Source organism: Pezoporus wallicus, unplaced genomic scaffold, assembly GCF_028554395.1.
Source record: "Pezoporus wallicus isolate ANWC-B61680 ecotype Strahan unplaced genomic scaffold, APGP_CSIRO_Pwel_v1 scaffold_6885, whole genome shotgun sequence".
Lineage (NCBI taxonomy): Eukaryota > Metazoa > Chordata > Aves > Psittaciformes > Psittacidae > Pezoporus > Pezoporus wallicus.
Window position 1 is genome coordinate 3877447 of NW_026638858.1, and position 20873 is coordinate 3898319.

Sequence of the window (20873 nt, forward strand, 5' to 3'; positions counted from 1 at the left end):
TTATGTTGAGGACACCAGAACTACACACAGTGCTCCAAATGGGGTCTCACGAGAGCAGAGTAGAGGGACAGGATCGCCTCCTTCGACCTGCTGGTCATGCTCCTTTTGATGCAGCCCAGGATACGGTTGGTTTCTGGGCTGTGAGTGCACACTGAGGCCAGTTCATGTTCATTTTCTCATCGACCAGCACCCCCAAGTCCTCTTCAGGGCTGCTCTAAATCTCTTCTCTGCCAACCTGTAGCTGTGCCTGGCATTCCCCTGGCCCAGATGTAGGACCTTGCACTTGGGTTGGTTGAACTTTATGAGGTTGGCATTGGCCACCTTTCAAGCGTGTCAAGGTCCCTCTGGATGGCATTCCTTCCCTCCAGCCTATCAGCCGAACCACACAGCTTGGTGTCACCAGCAAACTTGCTGAGGGTGTGCTCAATCCTGCTGTCCTTGTTGCTCACAAAGATGTTGAACAGGATCAGTCTCAACACCAACCCTGAGGGACACCACTCGTTACTCCATTTGGGCATTGAGCCATTGACTGCAACTCTCTGCATGCAGCCATCCAGCCAGTTCTTTATCCATCGAGTGGTCTGTCCATTAAATCCATGTCTCTCCAATGTAGACACAAGGATGGCATGCAGGAGGACAGTGTCAGACACTTTGCACAAGTCCAGGTAGACCATGCTCTGCCCATATCCGTCAGTTCTGTAGCCCAGATAACATGCGGTACCCTAGAACAGCCTTGACCCAAGTAGGCCATAATGCCCTCAATGGAACTCTTATTTCCTTCTCTCTCACGTCAGCACTACTACAAAGCAGAGATAAAGTTTACTCCTTGTGTTCCCAAACCTCTGCAGCTGTGGTCTAGAGAGGGAAACACTGCCAGGGGGTCTCCACTGCCTTCCTGAACTGTGCCTCTAGACTTGTTAGGTGTGTGTCTGTGATTTTGAAAAGTCTTCAGTTTTCCCAATTGCAGCAAATGTAGTTGAACAAAGCAACAGTTTTCCCCTTGGAATGCACCTCCACGGCACTCTGCCTCACTCTCCCCAGGACAAGAGCTTGAGTGCTCTCTGCCTGCTGTGGGACCTGATGTATTAAAAGTAAGTGCTTTAATCTTCATGGGAGATCACAGATGACTGAGTGTTTGGGTCATCTAGTGCTTGTGTCAGATTTCACAGAGTAAATCAAGAAAGTCAGCACTGGGCACTGGGGGTTTTGCCCCCCTCCTCCCCTTTTTTCCCTTCCAGAACTGGCTTTAAAATCATGTGCATGGGGATCTGCTTGTTGAAGCATCTCGTGCACATTTGCCACAGGGGACCCTGGATAGACAGCCCTTGCAGTGACAGTTTTCCCTTTGTGTTTCTAGAAAGCAGACAGCGCATGCAGGGTGAGGCGGGGGTTTCAAAGCCCCAGTGAATTAGGGGCTAAAGTTTGACTGGGGCCTGAACAATGGTGCATTCAGAGGCTGACGTCGTTCTTTTCTCAGCTCAGGGTTTTGCTGACAGATCAGAAATGAAAATCACTCCAAGAGATTTGTTTTGTTTTTCTCTGCTGTCAACCACCTTTGAGCCCCTGTAGTTTATCTATCTCTGTTTTGTCCGCAGGTCTGACTGCCTCATTAAAACAATTAGGTCGGAAGGCTACTTTGGCATGTACAGAGGTAAGTAAAGCTGAGTCAGGCATGGCGCATATTTTGTGGTTGAAGCACTTGTGCATAAGTGGGAGGAAAAGCGCATGTTCTCAGGCTTACAAAGCAATAACCTAGCAATATCATAAGATGTTGAAAGGTGCATCTGTTTCTGAAAATAAACTCCTTCATGCTAGCTGTCTGCTGAGCTCTCCACCGTTGAGTACTTGAGTCCTCTCCATGGCTGTTTTGGTGTTAAACCTTACCATTTACTGAAGTTAATCTTTACGAGCAGTTTAAGTGAAGCTGCTGGGCTTTGTTTCAGGACTGTGTGTGTGTGTTTCCCAGTTTGGGCATAGTAACTTTTGTCAGAGGGGCAGTAGCAAACCTTTTGAAGTGTCTTTGTTTGTGGTTGGTGATTCAATTTATGTCAAAGCCCACCACTAACATGGTCAGGCGTGCTGTCCCATCTCATTGACAAGGTATCTCCAAAACTAGCTGTCTCTCAAGCACGCCTGAGTGCTTTGTTCAAGTATTAAGATAGATAAGCTGCAATTAAAAAAAGCTAACCTTTCTCCAGAAAGAAACTCCCTTGGGGTGATAAGAAAATCAGAGGTTTGCTCATGGTAGAGCTTCAGGTGTTTGGTTGTTGTATGCTAACCTGCTAGCAATCTCCTGGCTCTGTGGCTTAGACTGTCTGTTGCAGGAGTGAGTTCCTCAGCTAACATTGTACCTTTTCGAGTTTAAACACAAAGTCACTGAAAGTTTTTGAAGATTTTGAGGAGAGGGGAACAGCAGGCCAAATTCTGACTTTACTCGTAGGAGAGGAAAATGTGGAATATTTTCTTGGCTTTTGGCACAGTCCAGCTGGCTTAACACTGAGCTCTGGTTCATTTTATATACTTGTATTCAATTGCCTGAATATGCCTTTTTTTTTTTTCCTCTGAGGCATTCTGATAGCATTCTTTGTGGCACCCATTCGCTTGTAAAGCCTGATTAAAGTAGTGCTTCGATTAACTGAGTCCCTGCTCTTTGTTATTTCAAGTGGGAGTCCAGAGATGCTGGTACCTTGCTGTTGGCGTCTCTTGCCACTTCTTCCATAGCTCCTCAGGAGTCACAGCCGCTGCCGCCAGCCAGCCTGGGAGCTGGTGCTGGCTGTTGAGGCAGTGTTTCTTGCCCAACTTGCTGGTGGGCGTTTTGGGGGAGTGCAGTGGATGCTGGGGATGGATTGGCTGCTTCATTCCAGCTTTCGTGGGAGCAGGAAACAAGACAAATAACCCCGAGGAACCCTGGCAAGGTCTTTCTTCAGTGCTAGCAGTGACATGCTCCCCTTTGATTTTTCCCAGAAGCTGGCTGCCTCTGTTCCTAGCTGGGAACAGAGCCTACATTAACTTTGGGTGTAAATATGCAGTGGCAGGCTGATTGGCGGGGAGCAGAAGGAAAAAGCGGGTCTTGGAAACTTACAGATGAGACTGTAGGTACTTGGGTACAGGGTACTTGGGAGAGACAGATCAGTCCTGTAAGGTGTAGGGTGCTGGAGGAAATGTGTATCTCCAGGCCACTTTTCACTCCCAAGCGGAAGTCTCAAAGGGTGCAGTGGGTTTTGCATAGCTATTGCTTTTCCAAGCCATAATGAGTCTGGTCAGCTTGGTCCATGTCCCACTAACTTTGTACCTCTCTGTTCAGGGAGCTGAGAGTGGCTTGGATTTACCTGTCACCTTCTAGGATTAAATGGGGAGCTGGTTTTAGGAAAGGGCTTCTGTCAATACCTCCAGAAATTCATAGATATCTCACAGTGGCCAGGGTGCAAAGGTGAGTCCTCCAAGTACAGCAGTCCCAGTTCTGTGCCTCAGTTCTGTGAGCTGACATTAGCAGCCCTTCCCTCCCTCCTGGGGAGAGGATAGGTGAATAAAATACATCCAATATTCATGAAGAATGTGTGAGTAATTTTCTTGGAAGAAGGTAAAGAGACAGCTCAGACTTGCAGGCAGGGGAAGATGGAAATCAAGACTGTGGATTGGTTCCTGCTCCCTCAGTCTGTCCCATTTCCCCAGCAGAAGCTAGGGGTGACTCATAAGCTCTTATTTGCAGCCTTTAAGCTGAAATTGGGAGGATTATATGTTAATGTGCTGAAGTGCCACCTGCCATGCCCCATGGAGGAGTCACAACTGCGTCAGTCTTCCCCACAGGGTGCTTGGCCTCTGTTGGACGACAGAAAGGGTCTGCTTGGGTGCAGCCATTCCCACTGTGTGGTTCCAGGTCTCCCTCACCTGTCAATCAAAGCTCCTCAGTATAGAGGAGAGGCTTGAGCTAGTAGGATACTTTTTTGCAAATCATTTCTTAAGCGGGGGTATGTAGGCAGACAGTCCTTGCTCTCTATGAGTAGCCGTAGTGAATTGTGTGATGCGTAAGGCAGTCCCAGTATTTCTCCCAAGCTACAGGAATTCTTACATTTGCTTGGTGGAGGAAAAATAGTGTTTTTTCTCGTGGTTTTTTTTCCATAACATTTAGGTAGGAACAGTGCCGCAAAGCTGAGTGGTGCTGTCTAGCCCTGTCTGTGCTCAGGGGACAACAGCATGCTGCCTTCAGGCATGATGCCAAGCAAGTGAATCCATGGTGCCTGTGGGCTCCTGGACCATGTGGACATCAGTGGAAAGGTACGTTGGAGAGGTCCACTGTTTCCTGCTACAGTCCATGCAGAAGCCACTTACAGGTCCCAGCAGGCATCCTGGAAGTCCCACTGCTATTTGCAGACCAGCTGTTTAGTCTAGCTGGCAAGTCAAAGGCCTAAATGAGGCTGGGGAAATGCCCTTTGCTGTTGGTGACATTTGGAGGGTAGCTACAGTTCAGCTACCATAGTGTGGCAGCCTTCCCCAGCCTCTGCTAATAATACCTTCCATATTGCACCAGTGCCATGCTGGGTATGAATCAGTCCTGCTGTTGTGGAGGTTGCTGGTGGCATATATGCCTTTTATGAGAAATGTGTGTTAATAACGGAACCCAAGGCTTGGTGAGAAGAGGGCACTTAACGAGTTCAGTTGGCAAACAGCTGGTTTTGACTGTATTTTATTTTATTCTTTGTAGTACTTCTGTACTTCTTTGCAAAATATTTTCTGTTTTTTAATGGTAGTAATTTACTTTTGCAACCTGTTTGTGTGTCATTGCTTCTGGTACCTGTAGTGTTGTCTATAGGCCAAGGTTAGCTTTAGTTAGGGAAATAGTCATTGGCATAGTGAGAATTGAAGAGCTAGGAGATTTAGAAAATGCCATGGAAAGCATATAGCCAGCAGCTGGAGTATCTGATTTCTCCTCCTCCAGTGAATTGAAGCTGTTACAGATTATTGAGGACAGGGATTATCCATTCTCTGCTAAGGAGCTTACTGAAAATATCAAAGATGTAGGAGAAAACCCAGGTTCATTAACTTTCCTCTGTATGTTGGGTGTTATTGCCCTCTATATTATTTGCAGTTGAAGGAGGAGCTACTGTGAAAGCCTCTTGGCTCCTGGAGGAGGTCAGCACATGGAAGCGTACCTCTTGCTTACCTTTCTTCCTTGATGTTTTGGAGTTTGTTTGTTCTTTCAGTGAACCGTTTGCCCTGGTGTTAGATTAGCAGGTTTATTCTTCTCTCTTTTTCTCCTTGTTTTGCCAAGGAAATGGTTATTCATGCTGCATGGCAGTTATATACTGGTGTTTTACCTTCTAGCCATTAGGAGTGGGGTTGAAGCTGTCTTCAAGTGCATTTCCAGGAAACACTTCATGGGTAGCCACTTCCACATAAAAATCGGGCTTCATGGATTTGCTTTGTAGATGCTGATGTGATTGACATTAAAAGTGGAGATAGAGCATGTGGGTCATGTCTGTGTGGCTTCTCATCACATGCAAGAGTCTTGGCAGGGGCATATGATGTGTAGGAAGCACATCAAACTGAAGCAGTGCAGTCACTGGTACACTTTGAAGTCTGCAAAATCTCTGGAGTATGAGAGGGCTACCCTGCTCCCTGGGTAGGTAATTTGGCTCCTGTAGAAGATGATGGCATTTGCTGGGTGTCATGGCCAGTGTGGAATGGATGCACTGATTTGATTTGCTGCGAGGCAGGGTTACTCTGTTTTCTGTGAAATCTGAACATGGCAGTTGGAAGAGGGGGAGATGTGTTGGGCTGCACAGCCCTGCATGGCAAAGTTGTCTGTTTTCTTGTGCTATTTCCCACATGTTGGAGATGTGTCCTTTGAGGAGAGGATGTGGAGCCAAGGTTTCTCATGTCTCGGTCCCAGTTGTACTGGTCCCAGAAGTCCCAGCTGCAGTTTTGCTACCTAATCTGAGGAAAGTTCTCCCAAACCCGTTGTATTTCCATGTCTAATTTAGGAGTTCTTTAACATTTTGGGGGGGGGGGGGAGGGGAGTCCATCCTGAGGGTCAGAAGACTGAGTTGCCTTTCTTTAGGTGTGTTGAGCCCGCACAGCTCCTGTCAACTCAGGTTCAGAGCTTCTGAAGATTAATCCCAAGTGTTCAAAGCCTAGTGGAAGTGCAGGCTTCCCTGCTTCTTTTTGGAAAACAGAAGTTTGGGGCAAGTTGTTTAAATCTCTGCCATAAGCATAATGGCAAAAGGTATATGCTAGCTTTTCTGTTTGTCCTTGCAAAGATATTCATAGGCCATTAGGAAGTCTCCAGTAAAGCTGCTCTGGGGGCATTAGAACTCGGAATGCTTCAGTGCAGGCAAAGAGAGCTTGCAGTCATCCACTGGAAGACCTTTTGAGCTATAAGATCTAAAGGAAGGAGAAGATTCTGGAGTGTGTTAATACAGTGCTGCAAAACCTAGTATGTTCAGAAGGGACTGACCCTCTCCTCACCACGTGTTTTTGAGGACAGCTTGAAAGCTGCCTCCCAGCTGCTGTGTTGCACTAATACTGGTGTCCATGGCCCACAGCAGCCTGCCAGGCCACGCAGACCTTTCATTGTGGCAGGCACAATACAGGAATTTGCTCCTGACAAAGGGGCAACCCAGCGGGAGCTGGTGGTGAAGCCAAGGCTTGTCTACACTCCAGGTACCCCAGCAAGCCTTGCCATGGTGCTCAGAGGGGAATTTCTGCACCCTTCAGTTTGTGGTGGACAAAAAGCCACTTTTCAGCTGTGGCTGTTCTGAGGGTGACACCCAGTGGTGATATGCAAGGGTTGATCTAGAGCTGGCTGACTTCCATGCAGATGAGCCAGCTGACTAACCAGCCTCTAGGTCTTTCAGTGGCTCTGCCTTTTCTTGGCTGCCCGGTAAGCAAATTGATCTGCTTTTGGTGGTAGTGGTGCAGGAGCACTAGCAAAAACATGGGCTGTGGGGCTTTCACTTCTCGGCCGCAAAATATTTGTAAGGGAGTTGGGAATGGTCATTAAATCAACTTACACTCCTTTCCTGAAGGTCTGATCTGCATCCTTCTGGATTCTTAGGAATGCATACTTGGATGAGAGAAGAGGATGCATGTTTGCATGGTGGAGAGGTAGTACTGAAGCTAAAGAAATTACAAAAAGCATTGCAAATGGAGTAGAAACACATCAGAGGATGTTTTGAAAAACCCAAGGTGTGGGGAGGCAGAAATGCTATTAATTTCCAGGGGTGTTTCATGCTTCCTAACCCCTTTGGTGCTTTGGGAGCTCTCCTTCCTAAGTCCTTGGTTTTGAGCTGGAGTTACAAGTATTCTTGAAAGATCCAGTTAATGGTTCTTTTATTCTTGTTCTCCAATGGCCTTTTCCTCTTTTCCTTGCTCAGGGGCTGCAGTGAACTTGACTCTGGTTACACCAGAAAAGGCCATCAAACTGGCAGCCAATGACTTCTTCCGGCACCACCTCTCCAAGGACGGGTGAGTAGGGGGTGCAGACCCTTCATGTTCAACTTAAAAGACAAGTCTGGTGAAGGTGTCAGGGCAAAGGTCAAATGGGGTGATGTGACAACTGAAATACGACTGAACCTTGAATGGCTCAGCTGGTGATTCCATTTGGGCTAAGGATGTAATGTCTAAAATGGGAAGTGAAAAGCATTCCACTGGATGACTGCTTTTTATTCAAGCTTCTAAAAATAGTCTCAGATCTAAGCCAAGGCTAGCAGGTCCAGAATTTGTAGGCAAAATACTTGAGAGGAGCCCACTGGCACTGATCACTGAAACAGCTGGTGGGAGGACCCTTATTTTCAGCATCCTATTGGATTCTGTTACGCTCTTTCTGGCTTGAACAGATGGCAAGGTCAAGTTCTGTAGACCCCAAACTTAGTGTCTTTCTTGTCCTTTTGTAGCTTGAAAACAATTTTAGAGAAGTAGTGAACCTGAATTGATAAAGGGCACTTGCAGTGTTGCCCAGCAGCTGACCTGCAAATAAATGCTGAAGGAATAAAATTATCTGCTTAGCTTGCAAGTGGTGGTTAGTTCATATGAATTAAATGTGAGTATATCCTGGTTTCATCTGGTATAGAGTAAATTGTCTACCTAGTAGCTTGTACAGTGCTTTAGTGTGAGAATAATGTTGACAACACACCGATGTTTTAGTTTTTGCTAAGTAGTGCCTACCCTACATCCAGGACTTTTCAGTCTCTCATGCTCTGCCAGTGAGGAGGGACACAGGAAGCCAGGAGGGAGCAGAGACAGGACCCCTGACCCAAACTAGCCAAAGAGATATTCATACCACAGCACATCATGCTCAGTATATAAACTGGAGGGAGTTAGCCAGGAGGGGCCGATCTCTGCTCGGTAGATTGGCTGAGCATCAGTTAGTTGTATTGTGCATCACTTGTGTTTCCCAAGTTTTATTCCTCTTCTTCTTTTTTTCCTATTATTATTGTTATTATTTCTATTCTTACTATGTTTCACATTATTTCAATTATTGGATTGTTCTTACCTCAACCTGTGGGGTTTTGCCACCTTCTGATTCTCCTCCCTGTTGCACTTGTGGGGTGAGCAAGTGGCTGTGTGGTGCTTAGTTGTTGACTGGGTTTAAACCACAACAGAGTAAATGACTCTAACTGAGCAGCTGAGAGGAGATAGACCCTGAATGTTTAATGTTATTTTCACCAAGACATTTTCTCTGCAATTTGGAGAACACTTGTGTCTCCCTTCAGACAGAGACTTCTCTGCAGAGACAGCCGGTGAATGGCACTGTCTCCAGTTCTCAGTGACAGTAGTTAGAAAACAGCCTGCTTGGGATATGATCCTGACTCACTGAAAACACTGAGCTCTGCCGCAATTACTTGATTTAACAGCTTCCCATAACGTACCACATCAGCCTCCACTGCTGGAGATGAGTGGCTGAACAACGTCAGTGGAGATTGTGGACTGACACAGGTTGGGGATCTAGTTTTTTCATGTACCTAACTTTTTTTGTTCTGGAGTCTTTTAAAGTAGCAGCTACCATATGTCTGTGTGACTCATCAGCTTGCAGCTGCTTGTGATTTTTCTGTCTCTTCAAATAGTGTCTGTTCTGTGCTCTGCTCAGACAATGGGAGGTAACAATGTCCTCGTTGCGCCTCACTTCTACCAAGTGGTGGGTGTGATCCCTGCAGCAGACAACACGGTGGGCCTTGGCATACTGCAGTAAACAGGAGCACAGCTAGCCCTTTGCCACCACATATAAGGTGAGATGGTACTGGAAAGACAAAGCTTAGTTGATGGTACTGGAAAGACAAAGCTGCCTCTCCTTGTACCACCACTGAGAGAGTGGCCCATGAAAGAGAGCAGACCACCATGACAATGTATTGGTGTTATGTGAGAACAATTACTGCTGTGATGTTTCAGCCATTAAAACATGACATGTTCTGCTCCATGAGACATATAGACTTCCTCATGGAACAAATGTGTGTGTTGGCCTCTCAGTGCTGAGACAGGCTTTGAGCAAGTGTTTGGGTAAGTGGGATGCAGCTGAGGTCTTCACCCAGGCATCTTCCAGTTTGACTTCTGGGTTCCTGGCTGATCCACACATGCCATAGATGATGTGCTGTGCTCGATTCAGAATAAAGGGGAGAAAGAATTTTGGCAAGACTAAGACACGCTGTTCTCCTAAAACATGCACTGATGGGACTGGCACTACAGTGACCTGGAGCAGGAGCGTGATACCACTCAGGTAGTCAGGACATTAAGCATTAAGCATTCTTTACTCCTTTAGGGAAAAGAAAGGTTGGGCCACGGTTAGATGACAAAAGCTATACAGCATGTGGAGTCAGTCACTCATCTCATTCATCTACTATGAGGGGCTCACATGAATGAAATCTTGTCAGCTCTGCTTATGAGGGTAGACAGCATGAGCTGGACAGAGAGGCAGAGCCTCTCTGCGGTACTGCTGTGAAAGATGGTTTGAGGTGTTTCTGAGTAGAAATGTCAGTCCAAGATGTGATGCAAAAGAAAGCGCCTTGCAGGCTGGCTGTGGCTGGCATAGGCTGTGAACCTATGATCTAGCTGGAAGTTTTGGTGCATATTGTGACCTTGCTTAGTACATTGGGAGCAGGGGGTGATGGAAAAGGCCATGACATTACCAGTGGGGATAGGTGCCCTTAGAAACTGTAGGGCAGCTGCTTATTTTTGAATCATTTTTCTTCGTGCTAGGGAAATCGCAGGCCTGGAGATGGAGAATGTAACTTGCTGGAAGGGTTGTGCCTGACCATGCTGCAGTCATTGCATGTTGCCTTTGGCAGTTCACAAGATCTTCTATTGTTGCACATGACAAATAGAAGTGATGGCGAGGGGCCATTTAATTGACACACGAAGCTGTGTCCCCCCTAAGGGTTTGCCTTGCTTTTACCCTCTTTCCAAGCTGTTTGCAGTCTGCCAGTTTCTCCCTTGAGATGCTTCTGTCCCCTCCTCCTCAATTGTCTCTGTAAGACGGGGCAGGATTAGCAGTGCTGGAATCCAAACTCATCTCCTAGCCAGGGCAAAACTGGGTACATGCCTGCTAGCACATCACAAGGCTGGGCCACCTATTTCGCAACTCCAGTCAAAACCTAGGTATGAATAACAAAAGAGTGCAGGGTTAGAAAGGTGAAGATTCAGGATGCCTGGCATGTCAATGTGGTTTAATTTCTGGATGTGTAATTGCAACAGTGAAGGTGTTATATGGTGTAAAGTGCAGCTGACGGAGTTAAGCTCAGTGTAAGGCTGGTGTCTTTTTTTTTTTATGCTGAGCTACCAAGATTTTGGTAGCTCCACAAATAGCTCCACTAAAGTGCTGTTTGCACAAGACAGACTATCTGCTATACATTCACTGTATGGTGTGCTCTTAGGCCAGCATCCCAAAGGATGCTCTGGTGCTTTTCTGACTCAGAGCTGCAAAAGGCTTCTAGACATTCTGACATTGAATGCCTTTGAAGCTAAGCTTCTAGCACTTGATTTCCTTGAAATGTGTTGCCTGGATTGGAGATCCTTGTCTGATAAAACATGCATGTTTTATCTGTATTTGCTAATTAAAATATGCTGAGTATGTCCTGCATGTGCAAGTGGAAGAAGGACCAGAGAGTGTGGTAAGTACAGCATAACCCAAAATAGCCTCAAGTTACACAACAACTTCTAGTGTGCATTTTTTTAATCCTTTTTAAAACTTACGAGTTGAAATGAACTTGCTTTTAAACTGTTAGGAAAAAAAAAGAAGTGGCATAAAGTGTGTTTTCAAAAGGCCAGACTGAAAACAACATCTGTGGCGTAGGAAGCTCCTGGCTGCAAATTGCTGGAAGAGTATCTTGGGGATGATTCTATGTATCACAACAGGTGTGTGCTAGATTCCCTTTTCCCTGGCCATGCTCTAGGATGCTGCTAGAGGTAGAGTAGTGGGGCAGTAGGACCTCACATGGGACTTCGTGCCCTTTTGGTGCACCAATCTCTCAGTCTGAAGATGTGTATTCCTGCATATCTCTCTATCCTGGGACCAGCTTGGGGGGACATTTCTGCTCATGCAATGCTTTTCCTCTCTTTTTGGTGCAGGAAGAATGTGCTCACAGGCTAGGGGAGTGGGTTTCTGCTTCTTTACCTGTTTCTGTTTTGATGTCAAGACCATTATGACAACTTACTTCCACAGCTTCTTCTTTTATGAGGAAACAAGACTGTGTTGGTCCTCCCAAGCTGTCCTGATCATTTAGGAACAAGGGAGGCATGAGCAAGTTGTATGAGTGCAGAAACCCCCTTGCTATGCCTTGGAGAAAAGGAGGAAAAACAAAATACTGAAAAACATGAAGGGCACCCCATGATCCTGATTGAGAAAGGCAATAAAGGTCAAATATTATCCTGTAATGACTTTGGCCTGAGGGCCTCTGCGATTCCCAAAAGAAGTAGAAGAGGTGACCCACAGAAAAGTCTTCAGCCAAGTCCTGGTTCTTGTGGTGCTCTGTGCTGGATAGACTGTATGGCTGGGGAAGGCAGGATATAAGAGAAGGGGAAACTTCAAACCTTTAGGCAGCTGGAAACAGATGGGATTTTTTTCTTTTCTCTAGATTTCTGAAGCTGAATGTGTTGAGAGACCCAAAATCTCACAACTACTGTTAAAATAGCAGCAGCTTTGTTGTCCAAAGCAGAGGACGTAAGGAGTCACTAGGGGTAGGTGAAGCACTTAGGTATAAAGCTAACAAAGCAATTCAAATCAGTAGTACACCAGCGTGCATTTGTTGAGTTTTGGGTGCTCAGTTTGTGAGGCCTCGTTGACCGATGTAAGTATTGACTACTTTCTATGTCCTCATTTGAATTTGGGTGCAAAACACTTGATAAAAACGAATTCCTTTAAAGTGTCCTACAAGATTTCATGTTTATTTCCAAAGCGTGGATGCCAGACAGTTGTTGTGTTTGGCATGTGTTCCAGGTTTTGTGGGCATTTTTCAGGTTCTCGGTTAAGTACTCGGCATTGGCTGTGGTAAAAAGTGTCTCATGGCTTCTTATAAAAGCAATTTCTTGCTCATAAAAACTCTCAAGTGTCCCTGGATAAGTTTGCTGCTGCTCTTCTCCAAGGCTTGTTATACCCTTATATCTCCTGTCCTGTTCAGTTTTGACCTTCACTTTGTTTGCTGTTCTGCAGTAAAGGCTGGAAATCTGCTGACTTAGCAGCTTGGATTCCTAGGAAGACCAGGACAGTTGTGTTAATGGTGTCTTTGCTGATGCCAGCGGATTTTCTTACTTTCTCTTTCCCCCTGCCTTGTAGCTTTTTGTAGAGATAAGAAATAGCCAACTGTAATCCTGAGACAATGAAGGCACTTTTCCCATGCAGATGGGGAGACTGGAGCTTGTTCTCTATTGTCTTCACAGCTGATGCATCTCCCCAGAGCTCCTTCCTTCATCTGCTCCTCTTTCAGCCTCTCTGAAAAAAAATTCAGCCCATCATGTATTTAGGTAGCCATTGCACAGCCTGGTTGATCCTTGAGTTGCTGAATACTCAGGCTATAAAGTGAGGCTCTCTATAGGAAGGAGGGAGCATGCTGCTTGTCCTGGTGCTGAGCTGCTGTGTTACCTTGCAGCCACTGTGCTTAAGTCTTTCCCTGGGCCGGAACCCTTGTGAGCCAAGGCAGCCTCTCTTGTAGTTACCCACTGGATGTATGGGCGTTTCTTAACGCAGATAACCTTCATCCAACCCACTGGGACTTTAGGTGGGGGAATCCAGCCCTTCCCCTAGAGAAAGAGCCAGTTCAGAGCTGATAATCTCATTATGACTATTCAGGGATAGCTACTAGGGGTGTGTGGGACTTTTATTTAGCGTACAGGTTCAGGGAATTGCAGTGGGTTGAAGTTCATCAAAGCCAGAAAGTAAATGCACTTATAACTGTTAATCTAGAGGGAGCTAGAGATGGGCTGTTTGATCGCAGAATACACCCATGAAAGGAGCATTGCTCTTGTCTCCATTCCAGGTGCATGTCTTGGGACAAAACACGGGTTATATCCATGTTCAGCATGCCCCAGTTGTGTTGCCCTGTCCATTGTTCACTTCCACAGACATTTGTATTGGAACAAAACACTTGGGATCTCCTGCCAGAGCAAACCTGATCTAACGGGTGCAGGCACAAAGTCACCTTCCTCTTGGCTTAGTCCAAATGGCAACACAGAGCAGCCAGAGGTAGGTTGTACCATACCTGGAGAAACATCTGCCAGAGCTGGTGGCATTACTTTGAGGTGGATCTGTCCCACATCAGCGCTTTGTTTTGTTTGCCTGAGGCATGTTTTGCTGACAGATTGCCCTCCCTTTGAAGGACACCTCCCGTGTGTTGGTCCCCTAATCCATACCAAAGACCCACTGTTTAAATTGTTTGAAAGCACCTTGCTCTCTCTGGTTTGAAACTTTTGGGGAGCTTCTACAATCTGTTGGGTTGACAGATGTTGTGGTTTAACCCAGTTGGCAGCTTGGCCTCATGCAGCCCCTCGCCCACTTCTGCCACACAGTGGGATGGGGCGAGAATCAGAAAAGTGAGACAACTCGTGGGTTGAGATAAGACAGATATAATTACTTCTAATATGTAAAGTAAGAGCTGCACACAAGCAAAACAAACCAAGGAATCCGTTTACCGCTTGCCATCAACAGGCAGGTGTTCAGCCATGTCCAGGAAATTGGGGCTCCATCACGCGTAATGGTTGCCTGAGGAGACAAACATCATCATTCTGGATATTTCCCCTCGTCTTCCCACAGCTTTAGATGCTGATCATGACACCACATAGTCAGGCATATCCCTTTGGTCAGTTGGGGTCAGCTGTCCCAGCTGTGCCCCCTCCCAACTCCTTGTGCACCCCCAGCCTACTCACTGGTGGGGTGGTGTGAGGAGCAGAAAAGCCTTAACTCTGTGTAAGTACTGCTAAGCAGTAACTAAAACTTCCCTGTATTATCAACATTTTTTTTCTGCACAAATCCAAAACATCACCCCATAGGAGCTACTGTGGGGAAAATTAACTCTATCCCAGCCAAAGCCAGCACAAGAGATCAGAAGGAGATGCAATTTTGTGAGTGAGGAAGCTGGGGACAGTAGCCTCTTCGGTAGCAGATAAAAACATGGCTTTATGTGGATGTTTCCTTAGGTCAGGGATTTCCTGTCTTTGGAAATCTTGTCAGCCTTATTCTTGAATGGCTGGTTTATGGAAATGGTCCAGTGAGCTCATACACAGACAACATTTTTCAGAAACTCAAAAAAAAATCCTGATTTATTTCCATGTGACATCAATGTTCCAATGATTTCAGAAATCCTGACTTTGGAGTGATGTGTTGCTCTTGAAAAACTTTTATAAGCCTGTAGTTCCTGCTTTTTGACTTTATTATTTTTCAGCTGTAGTTTGAAATTCTCATTTAGATCAAGCATGAATCTTCTACCCCTTGACATTGTTAATTTGTCACTAATTATTACGTGTTAGTTTAAAAAGTGGAACAACTGATTTTTGCCAGTGTGCAATTTGGGGGTATTGTGTGTATGTTGTATTTAACACCCTCTTGCTATGGTAAAAGATGGTTTCTGCATTTGTAGGGCCAGCTTCTTCTGTTGTTGCAGCTTTTGAAGTTAGTTGAGATGCGCCAGTTTTTAAACTACTAAGGATAAGACCTGCGATGCCTTAAATATTTAACCCCCTTTGTTATCTAGAGATGAACCATTTTCAAACTTGTTTTATGTGCAGACTGGTGGTGTTTTGCAAAGGGAGTTTGACCCTTGTATGGCAATGGGTGAGAAAAGATGTGCTTACTTTGGGCTGTTTTTTTAAATTGGACTCCTTGCAGTTCCCAGGATATGCAAACCAAAAGCTGCAAGCCCTTGTTCTAGATGCTTTTGATGTACCTGTTTGACATCTCTATAATACACCCATGCACATAAATCCTTTGCTGGGTCACACTGCCATAGCTTAATAGAGTTCAGTCAAGGCAGGCTGACTTTTGTTGGTTGGCATAATGGTCCACAGATGAACACATAGGGCAAATCTTCCTGATCTTATGAACTGTGTATCAAAGCAGTTGCCCCGGCTGAAAGCTAGGATGCTCCACAGCTCTTGCTGAAGCGGAAGTTGCCCTGCTGTGCTGTAGAGGGAGACTGGCAGCCGGCTCCTTTGGTTTTGGCCACCTCGAGGACGTCTGGATTTGCACACCCTTGCATACCCTCCAGGAGAGATTGCTGCACACACTTCAGTGGCCCCATGGATAACTCCAACGGAGGGGTTGTTCTTTGCAGCTTCTCATCTATGGGGTGATTTGGAAATGGGAGACTGTGAAATGTTTCTCCCTTCAGCATCACAGAAGAGCTCTATATTTAGTCCCTGGTAATCTCTGATGTGGCTCTGTGCCTCTAATCCCTTACTCCAATATCCTCCCTGGAAAAGATGAGAAGTGCAGAAATTGGTCTGGCTGATGTGGTTGGGTCAGTAGGATTACAGTGCATCTCCCCTCCCTTTCCTATAGGGCTGGCTTTGAAACTTCTCTGCTGGCCCACAGTGCCACAGCTGTGCTGTGTGTGCATATGGAACCCCTGGTAAGGTAGTATGACTTGACCCTATTCCTTTTGCAAGGGAACAGAGTATACCATTGTGGGACTGTTTCTGCCATAGCATGTGACTTGCTTTGAGTAGGTTAAGATGAGGTATTGCCACAGGAGCGGGGCTGGAGGGAGTAAAAATAGTACTTGCATTTAAAACAGAAGAAGAGGAGGCTGTTTCCCTCTGTCTGTGCGATCTATATATGCTGCTTTTTCCTCCCTTTTTAGAAAAGAGCAGGTCAGAGGCACTTTTTTTAATCAAGTCTGTGTTTTCTGGTGCCAAGGGGTGAGATTTTTTTTAACAGGGTGAAAACTCATCAGTTTCTAAAAATTGAAGCTTTCTGAGCATTTACATCCTAAATTCCATTCTCTAGTCTTAGCCAGGCTGTTCCATGGCTTTGATATGGAGGGAGCTATGAAATGCTGCATTTTGTTAGGCAAGAACATGTTGCTGATAATCGCTGCTCTCTAGCACAGAGGATGCACAAAGCTGCAGTGATGGGGGTCCATCCCATCCCTCATCCCTCGGGCAGGACCAGTTTAATACAAAAGCTACTTTTTCATGTTTGGGAAGGCTGATGAGGTAAAGAAGGTCCTAAACACAGGGCAGCTGCCTCCCTGACTCTCATGTTTGCTGTTTATTTATTTTGCTTTTGTCAAAGAACTCCAAAGCAGCAACTGGGGTATTTTCCCTTCTTGCCATTTGATTTGTTTGTTTGTTTTGGGGGATGTTGACAATGTTTAGAGGACTAGGCTGGCAGAAGGAAAGCTGCTTATCCCTCCTAATTCTCAGGTCCTCTGCTGCCCCTTGAAGTGATGAAATTTCTAAAGGCTGTGCCCTGACCGGGGCAATGCTGTCCTGGAAGAGAGCTGCAGTTCTCTCACTGGGCATGGAGAGGGTTGTGTGTTCCCTTCTGGGACTGTTCCAGCTGGGCTTGTGGCTTTTTCTCAGTGTTCTGTTTCTGGTGACAAAATGGATCTCTTCTTCCAGAACAGGTGATGGTGGCAGAGATTCCAGGTCTGGGCTATGCTGACCTGTCAAGCCTAGAAGGTTCTCCTTTCCCCTGAGCTGCCTCTCCTATAACCCCCAGGGTCAGAGATGTGCCTGAGCCCCTGCTCGGGGAGCTGCCGCAGTGTTGTTCCAGGCCACCTACTCTGACTGACTCTTTCTCTCTTTTCTTGGGGCAGGAAGAAGCTGACACTGCTGAGGGAGATGCTGGCGGGCTGCGGCGCAGGTACCTGCCAGGTGATTGTCACCACTCCCATGGAGATGCTCAAAATCCAGCTGCAGGATGCAGGGCGAATTGGTACGTGGGCTTCTCTTCCCTGGGTGCTGAGCAGCTTTGGGAAAAGGGCTGGGACAGGACTCTCAAGGCAGAAGGGGAGGTAATGAGTGGAGAAAACCCTTTGCCTTGCACCTGCTCTCCTAAGTCAAAGGTATCTCAGGCTGTAGTAGAAGTTTCTCCTCTTCCCACCTTACTTTCCCCCACCCTTTGTTCATCTGGCTTTGCAGAAGCCCTTATAGTTGTAAAAGGTGATGATTTTTTTTTTTTGGTCAAAACAGTAGCTTTGGCAAGTGAAACAGTAAATACTGAGGTGGATGGAAAGAGACAGGAGAGACGACTGGGTGATCAGCTTGCAGGTGTTTGAAACTTGTTAGTTACTGTGCATCCAAGAGGGGATTAGCATCTTCCAGTGCTTTTCCTGTGGCAGTTCCTCCATCTCCATGTTTTCTGATGTCTGTTCTCTCTTGTGCCTCCTTGTAGCACCTCCCTAACAGCTTCCCAATGGGATGTGTCCTTTCCAAATTACTTGTCTCCCCTCTTACTCTTTTTTTTTCCTCTTCCTGACAAAAGCAGCAGATTTTGTAAATAAAGTAAATACAAGAGTAAATAAAATTCTCCCAACGCACTGGATTTGGAAGACGTTTAGGGTCAGGCTGTGGGGGCTGTGGACAGGAGCTGGCAGCCAGAGACAGGAGGGAGTGTGAGCTTTTTGTCTGAAGCTGGGGGGCATTTCTGGTGAGAATGGAAACAAGGGTCTGACATGGGGTCTCTGGAGCAAAGGGCTGTTTGCTGTCACCTTTCCAGAGGTCAGCTGGGTGGGGTATTGCCTTGTTCCCCAGGAGTCCCTGTGTGACACCATCAGATACCATGTTTGTGGCCCTTCCTGGAAAATGGGCGAATTTGTCCTTTAATCTCTCTTTGATGTGGCATTCCTGAATAATCACGGATTTATTTTTTCTGTCTTTGCTGTTTTTAATGCAGACCTTATCCTCTTTGTGTGTATTATTTTAAAATGTTCGAAGGAATTAAGCTGTGGTTTCAGGGTTCAGAAGAGGTTTTTGCTGCTGTGAACAGCCTGTTCCCTATGCGGCAAGAGGCCTGTGGTGAGATGGTGGTAGCCAGCGGTTTGCCTGCAGGTTGATGTGCTCTCCATCTTCTGGCCAAAGAGCAGAAATGCATCAGCGTGAAAAGGCTGGGGAAACCAGATTGAGTTTATAAACGTGGCTGGGGAGCTCCCGGCTTAATGATTGCTTTCAAGAGAAGGAAGCAAAGAGCAAAACTGTTGAACCTCTCTTGTTTATGAATATCTTTAGTTTGTCCTGCTGGGGGCTCGGGGACGTAGTTGGAAGCAGGTACCATCCTCTGCCTGCTCATGGCATTTCCTTTTCTCTGCACTGTGGAAGTCGTGTGTGACAGGCTGCTCCTGCTTAGGTAAAACCAGTCAGTAGCAGAGTACAGTGGGCAGTGTTGTGTGGCAGCAGCTAGCTCCCACACTGGGACAGGCTGAGGGAGATGGGCTGAGTGGGAGCAAAAGTTTTCAGGGCACCTGGCTGGCCTCAGTCTGTATGCTTGATGTGCCAGTCTGCCTCTTCCTCCTCATCCCATGGCACCGGGCAGCAAGAGACTGTTGTTGAGCATCTTGCAGACCACTTCTCTCTCTGCTCCTCCCCAGCGGCACAGAAGAAGCTGATGGCAGCACAGGCCCAACTCTCTTCTTCCTCTGCGACGAGGGTGGCAGAGCCAGTGGTGGAAACACGCACCACAGCAACACAGATAACAAGGGAGCTGCTGCGGAGCAAAGGCATCGCAGGACTCTACAAAGGCCTGGGAGCCACACTGCTAAGGTAGGATAGAATCATAGAATAGTTAGAGATGGAAAGTACCTTAAGATCACCCAGTTTCAAACCCCCTGCCATGGGCAGGGATACCCCACGCTAAACCGTGTCACCCAAGGCTCTGTCCAACCTAGCCTTGAACCCCTCCAGGGATGTAGCATTCACAACTTCCCTGGGCAACCCATTCCAGTGCCTCACCACCCTCACAGTAAAGAACTTCCTCCTTACATCCAATCTAAACTTCCCCTGTTTAAGTTTTAACCCATAACCCATTACCCCTTGTACTGTCGCTACAGTCCCTAATGAAGAGTCCTTCCCCGACATCCTTGTAGGCCCCCTTCAGATACTGGAAGGATGACATGGGTTTGAGCGCAGCAGTGTTCCCCGTCTTGAACCTAAAGCACCAGCCATCCAGGGGAAGAGCCTGCAAAGGGGCTTTGCTTCATGGGTGTGGGTTTGATTTGGTTTAGTTTCAGTGTGCAGGTTTTGCATACTAATGAAGGGAAGGTCAGGGAAGCGAGGGAGGCTACCTTTTTGTTCCAGGAAGATTTAATTCTGCTTCTTTCTTTGGGAGGTTTTATTTTATTCCCACATGGCCCGTATTTTAACAATGTAGAGAAGTCCTTGTGAGCTATTGAATCAGAACTGTCAGCCTGAGTCTCCAGAGTGCAAAACATGTTCTGGCCCATGGAGCATGTTGAATGCAAGGATCTGTATCTGCTCTGACACTCTTTACCCTTTCACAGAGTGACTTTCCTCTTACTAAAGGCAGAGCTAAAGCAAGGCTCAGTGGATGGGGCAGGATGCAATCCTCTTGATATAACAGAAATGGACAAACAATTCTGAATATGCCATGGTTTGAGTATTGAAAATCAGGGAGAGGCCATTGACTCAACAGGACTCTGTCCCTCCCATGGGCCTGTTGTATTTTTGCAGTCAGTTTTGCCCCTGTTGGGTTTTGGCTGCTATTTGCATTGCAGTTGAAGAGCTGCTTTGTCTGTGTTGTGCTTGCGGCTGGTGCTGCCAACGCATGATGCTTGCAGCCCTTCATTTGATGTTCAGTTTGTTGGTGTCTCACTCTGACTTTGCTCATCCTTACTCTTTTTTTCCTTCTTCACTCCCCACCACAGGGATGTCCCGTTCTCCATTGTTTACTTCCCACTGTTTGCAAACCTGAACAAGCTGGGCCAGAAAGACCCCAATGTCAAGGCTCCGTTCTATGTGTCCTTCCTTTCCGGATGTGTGGCTGGCAGTACAGCTGCGGTGGCTGTCAATCCTTGTGATGGTGAGTCTTGAGGAGCCTGTGATGGTGATCTGGTGCCAGGTGCCAGGAGGCAGAAGCAGACTAGGTGAGGATGAGAGTGATTGTACCAGCCTCTTCGCAGCATGAGCACACAGGGAGGTGCAGATGGAGACCTCTGCTGTCTGAGCTGCCTCCAGCTCAGATGGTGGTTTCTTCAGCTGAGCTATACCTTTGGCCACAGCTTACACAGAGGTTTGCAGTACTCACTAGGTAAGTCAGGAAAAGGGTGTCATCCATTTCAGTCATTCACAGAATCATAGAATAGTTTGGGTTGGAAAGGACCTTAAGATCATCAAGTTCCAACCCCCCTGCCATGGGCAGGGATACCTGCCACTAAACCATGCCACCCAAGGCTCTGTCCCACCCGGCCTTGAACACTGCCAGGGATGGAGCACTCACA

General features: G+C 46.7%; 1 protein-coding gene across 1 annotated transcript in view; it reads left to right on the top strand.

Annotated features, from left to right (window-relative positions):
• SLC25A22 (solute carrier family 25 member 22) overlaps positions 1-20873 on the top strand; it is a 36481-nt gene that overhangs the window by 5743 nt on the left and 9865 nt on the right. Inside the window, exons 3-7 of the mRNA XM_057412782.1 lie at positions 1596-1651; positions 7374-7464; positions 17238-17356; positions 19008-19179; positions 20301-20455. Of these exons, the coding sequence (XP_057268765.1) occupies positions 1596-1651; positions 7374-7464; positions 17238-17356; positions 19008-19179; positions 20301-20455 (593 nt within the window). The remainder of the gene's footprint in view (positions 1-1595; positions 1652-7373; positions 7465-17237; positions 17357-19007; positions 19180-20300; positions 20456-20873) is intronic.